The sequence below is a fragment of the Dermacentor albipictus genome, unplaced genomic scaffold, assembly GCF_038994185.2.
Source record: "Dermacentor albipictus isolate Rhodes 1998 colony unplaced genomic scaffold, USDA_Dalb.pri_finalv2 scaffold_11, whole genome shotgun sequence".
Taxonomy (NCBI): Eukaryota; Metazoa; Arthropoda; class Arachnida; order Ixodida; family Ixodidae; genus Dermacentor; species Dermacentor albipictus.
In genome coordinates this window covers 7,976,283-7,981,394 of record NW_027225565.1, presented here as the reverse complement: position 1 = coordinate 7,981,394, position 5,112 = coordinate 7,976,283, and the positions used below count along the sequence as shown (strand labels likewise).

General features: G+C 51.1%; 1 protein-coding gene across 2 annotated transcripts; it reads left to right on the top strand.

The window, feature by feature from the left end:
* Window positions 1-2,125: 2,125 nt before the first annotated feature.
* On the top strand, window positions 2,126-4,684 carry LOC139051251 (uncharacterized). Of its 2 annotated transcripts, none has more exons than XM_070528240.1 (3): window positions 2,126-2,706; window positions 3,488-3,690; window positions 4,099-4,684. In XM_070528240.1, the coding sequence occupies exons 1-2, from the start codon at window positions 2,313-2,315 to the stop codon at window positions 3,682-3,684; spliced, it is 591 nt and encodes a 196-aa protein (XP_070384341.1). In that variant the 5' UTR covers window positions 2,126-2,312; the 3' UTR covers window positions 3,685-3,690; window positions 4,099-4,684. The 2 variants fall into 2 exon arrangements, with proteins under 2 accessions (XP_070384341.1, XP_070384340.1); XM_070528239.1 differs by having other exon boundaries at window positions 2,133-2,706; window positions 4,117-4,684.
* The last annotated feature ends 428 nt before the right edge of the window (window positions 4,685-5,112 follow it).

Genomic DNA, 5,112 nt, shown 5'->3' with positions numbered 1-5,112 from the left:
ACAGCACCGACCAGCCCGGCACCAACACACAAAGAGTGGCAAACAGTATTTTGCCCCAAAAGCGCAGCAGAAAATGGCATGACATCGTTGTGTGCGCGAAGCGTGATTCGCATCATGACTACACGTGGTGCTTCACGATGCTCACGATTACGCATCATGAGTATCGCTTGATGGTGGGCTAAAGATGCAACATCCAGGTGCCGAGTGCCGTCGCTAGTGACATCATTACTCTCCGCTCACCATTTGGCATCATCCAGCGCTATCGTTTCCCACGCTTCACTGCTACGAACTATAACCGCAACTCCATGCATATCGCTCGCGTTTTTTTGAGGCCGAAGAACAAGAACACCCTTCTCGATCCCCTGGTTCAACTCATTGCTCGACAGCCGTCAGACGATATCCAGCCTGCTGATTTTTAACGTCAAATGCCAGTCGACATGCGCGCACGCCCGCGGTGCGTCTTCTCTCGCAGCATTTTGTTCGCACAATGTTTCGTGTTGCATTCTCAAAAAAATTTATCGCTTGTCCCCTTTCTCTCGAGCAGTCGATAGCAACGAAAGAAATACGTATATCACACTAACAAGGCTTGGAGAGCCCTGTCGAGCTACATTTTATTTATGATTCTTTGCAAGAAAGGTGAAAACATGGGGAAGGCGGGAGAAAGAAATTCAAGACAACGTTTCTAAAGATGGACTTGTCTTTTTCAAGGACTTGAAAAAGACAAGTCGAAGTTTCGAAGCGTTGGCTCCAGCTATCACCCTGTTCTCGTTTTGCTCATCACTTTGTAACAAAAGTGGTGTTATGTTCAGAAGTTTGGTGAAAAATATATCTGACATATATTTTTATTCGCAGATTCTTTTCCTTTTCTCAATTACAATTGTTATCACTCAAAACACACTTCACTAAGGTATGTGTACATAATACAGCAAACACCGCAAGAAAATATCACCGGTGATCACAATACTCCCTAATTCGAAATTCGAGCACAGCACTACACAAGTTTTCATTTTTTTTGATATACTGACTGACGCGGACAACCTGTCTCGTGCGGCAGGTTGCAAATGGAGCGAGGTGCGGCGCGACTGCCTCTCTAACCTGGAGATCGCGAGAGCGAGTGCGTGGAGAAAGCGCGTGGGCGCGATTCACAGCAGCCGCCGCGCCGACGGACTCTCCAGACGACGCGGGCTACTCTGGCGCCATCTTGTAGCCATCGTCGCCGCACTGCGCTTCTCGCGCTTTCGCCATACCCTCCTCCGCTTTCCGCCTCATGGTACCGCTGCACCCTCCTCTCCGCTTTCCTCCTGGCGTCTTTCATCCCCCTCTGCGCTACGCGTTCGCCTTCATCTTTCACTGCGCTCGTTCGCTCGGTTACGTCGAGGTGCGACGAGGGATGCCGACGCTCGCCGCCGCAGGAACGGACGCCTAAGCGATGCGCTCTAAAAGAAGACCAAGGCTAGAGAAACGAACGACATGAGCGCGCTCCTGTGTTAGGCCCATTGTTGGGTTGTTTTGCCGTATTATGTCATCATACGAACAAGCGCGGCTAACAACCACATTGTAGTAAATTGTGGGGTTTCGCGATCCAAAGCAACACACGGCCTATTAAAGAAGTTGGGGGCTCCGCAATGGTTCGGACGACCTGCCGTACTTTAACGCGTACCGTGCTAGCATTCCTGCATTCCGCCATAATTGAAACGTGGTCTCCGGTTGATGAACCCGCGACCTGGCGCTCAGCAACAGGACGTCATAGAGATTGAGCCGCCTTTAGCCTTCAGAATATCCTGTTATGCGAGCAAGTCATGCGGCTGCCTAGCTTGAGAAACGCAGCTTTGAGTACAAAAACGAGCTCATGGGCATCCAAGATAATTTACTTCCGAAATGTTTTAACGTGAAAGATCCTAATTAAACTGCGCCGATCCCTTCAATGGCACTTCTTTGCGTTCGCGCGGCTAACCTCCCTTTTACGAAGACGCACCAAGCGAGATAAGCGCCTCGCCGTTCGGGCCACACACGGGCCACACACGGAGGGATGAGATACAGCCGCGGTGAAAGGCACGCCTCGCGACTTCGGCATCGAATTGAGACGACGGAGAGGGGAACGCAAGACGCGTCACGAGAGAGAAGAGCCGAGCACCGAGCACCGGTGAAGTGCGCATCTCCAAGTCATTTCGCCCTGACGGCGACCGACACCGTCCGCTGTGAGCGTGATCATGCCCCGACGGTGATAATGGGAGCGCGATATCTTTTTTTCCCAGCCGCTGCGCGAGCGAACCACGAGCCGCTGCGCGATCCCCGACGAGGAAAAAAAAAACATGAAAAAGCTCGAGGCCCGTCCGGCTCTTGTCAGAGCTGCGGTGAGCTTCCCTGCGGAAGCGATGCTAAAGAAGCGTCGTTCCTGCTCGAGCTTGGCTCCGTGCGAAGACGGCGGCGTGACGCCGGGTTTGCCCGACGGTGCTGACGGCTCGATGCACCAGTGCTCCAGCACTGCCACTCTGTCCGGGGGCGCCGGGCAGCGGCTGGCGACGGTCAAGCCTACTCACAGCGACGAGTCATTGGCCGAGCTGTTCGCCCTCATTGAAAGCAACCCCTGCCTCTGGAAGAACGACTCGAGGAGCTTTAAAAACCGGCGACTCAAGCGTCGCCTTTGGGATCGCTTTGCCGTTCACCTCCAGAAGCATTTCCCCATGCTGGGACCGTTTGCCGGTGGTGAGTTCAACCTTCTCTTAGTGCGATAGTCATGCCCCTCCTTATGTCGGATAATCTACGCGTCTAAGTGAGCGCGACCGCTGGCATGGATATTGGCAGCGCCTGTTGGCACCACGCGCGTCTGAGAAGCACGCGAACTTGCCTTTCTTCCTCCTTGCGTCGTCTCTACTTTTCGTCTTCCGCGAGGCGTCATTCTGTATCCGTCTTATGGTAGATAATCTTTTTCGCACACGTATTATTGCGCCGTCCAATAATAATCCTGCAGACTGACTCGTGCTAGTATGTGTTAAATCTTAATGCATCCTCTAAGAGCATGTAGCCACACGATTTCTGCAGGTCTTCTATAGTAAGTTTTTTTTTTCTCGAAAGACGAGTGGTCACGCAACTCGTGGCAGCGTGCTAAACGCGCGTACTAGGGCTTGCCAATAGCCCTCGCTTCTTCACGGGACACACGCCTAGGTGACGTCTGCACGTATCTCTCCGCGGCACGTGTTTAAGTAAGAACGTGGTTCGTTGGCAATGTGTGGCCTCCAACTCTTCAGGATTTTCCGCAAACGAATTATTCAATGTCGCGTACCATGTTCACAACATGATGGAACAGCAGTTCTACTTGGGCGCCTATGGTCCACTAATTTACAGTATTATTTTGCCTAAACAGAGCCGGATGCTCGGCGAAGTGATTATTGACCCATATTCTGCTTGAGCTGGGCTAGGAGACGAAATTCATTTCTACATGTTTGAAATTAATCTCCAAGTGGTCTATGCTCTCCTTCCATTGCAGACAACCTACGATATGTGTACAGTATCAAGAGGCAGCAGTACTACGACGAGTTGAAGGACAAGACTCAGTGGACAAAAAACGGAGAGCTCGAATACGCCGGTCGGTGGAAGTTCTTCGACTGCCTCAGCTTCCTGCGGGTTCACTCGAAGTCCTACCGGGCTGCCGTCATTAGTCCACTACTTCACTTCGAGGAATAGCTGCTGGTGAGTGGCGCCTGCTCTTGATGCTACCGCTTACCTACGCCCTCACGGCAGTTCAAGACGAGTCAACAGTAGTGGTAAGGCAACGTTAGACGCGCCTATACTCTATCTGTACGCCCGCGAATGTCCCTGGGCGAAGCGCCCGCAACCGAAATCCGTCACGTAATCTCGAGTCAGACCGGAAAGCGACGAACATGCGCGCTGTTAATCGCTCGAATCGTTAGCGCTCATCACGATTCCTCCTCGAAAGTTTAGACGATGTGCAAGTTTTTAAACCACACTTATCGCAGGGCGACTTTTTTATCGCAGCCGTGTAGCTCACAAGTAGTTCTTTAATTACATTTCGTCTTATCACTTTGTTTACTATATATAGTGCTGACGTTTACAAAATTACAATTTTTGTGCTTTGAGATAACGATATTTACGCAGATCGAGCTCGAGGGAAATAGTGACGATGTGCTTTTGAACGACGGCAACGGGAGCGTAGTGGTACCGGACGAGCCTAGCATCTTGCCCGACAGTGTCTCGGCGCCTCCTGGGCAGCCGGGGGTTGTCAAAAGTGAGCACTCAACCGACGACTGCCCCGAATACATCAACAACCTTGAGTCACCTTCGGCTCCGCCGCTCGCGAAGAAGGTCCGGTATTCCCTAGACAGCGTTGATGTAACGCCACTTCTCCCTTTAGCCACGTGCAGTAGCGGCAGCAGCAGCACCGGGCCGCATGCCGAGAGTGTGCAGTCACTGAGTACCGGCGGCTACTACGACGAGTGCGACCAGTTCGGCAATATAATTGCTAATTACATGCGCCGGCTCTCGGATGAGGACCGGCTCGAGTACCACTGCCACATCATGAGCTGCACCAAGGACTTCTTCAAGCGCTTCACGCGTTTCGGCGAAAGACGGCGCCCTTAACAGATGTGGACATTGCGTGGCTTCAAACGGCCGTTCCCACGCTGTCAGCTGCTCTGCATAAATAAAGAGTTGCATCATGCTTTCAGCCTTGCCGTCTCTTTCCGCAGTTATGGCTATGAATCGGTCAGCTTCATCTTCGCTCTCGTCAGAAAAGATAGCTAGATTGTAATGACAACTAATATAAGAATATTTGCCCAAAAAATATCAAAACTAACAGATTGTGCCTATTGGCTGTCATCATTCGTGTGTTTGTAAGCTTATGTGCTTATTGCCTATCATAACTTTGATGTTCCCAAATTAGTACTATATTAAACAATTTACCTATACCAGAACGTTATTAACGCTTCAATCATCATTCCTTGCGTGCTATCGCCTTCCACGATTCTGGCGCATTCCGCCGATTTCTCTCATGTTTGGAACTCTTATATTCCACATCACGACCTCCCCAAGACCTGTCTCTTTCTGGTTGTCAATACGTGAAAAAAACCGTCCGCACATTCGAGAACTTTTTAC

Coding starts and splice junctions, on each gene's coding strand:
- LOC139051251 (XM_070528240.1), top strand. CDS start 2,313: ATGAAAAAGCTCGAGGCCCGTCCGGCTCTTGTCAGAGCTGCGGTGAGC. Junction 2,707..3,487: donor GCTGGGACCGTTTGCCGGTG/GTGAGTTCAACC, acceptor CTTCCATTGCAG/ACAACCTACGATATGTGTAC.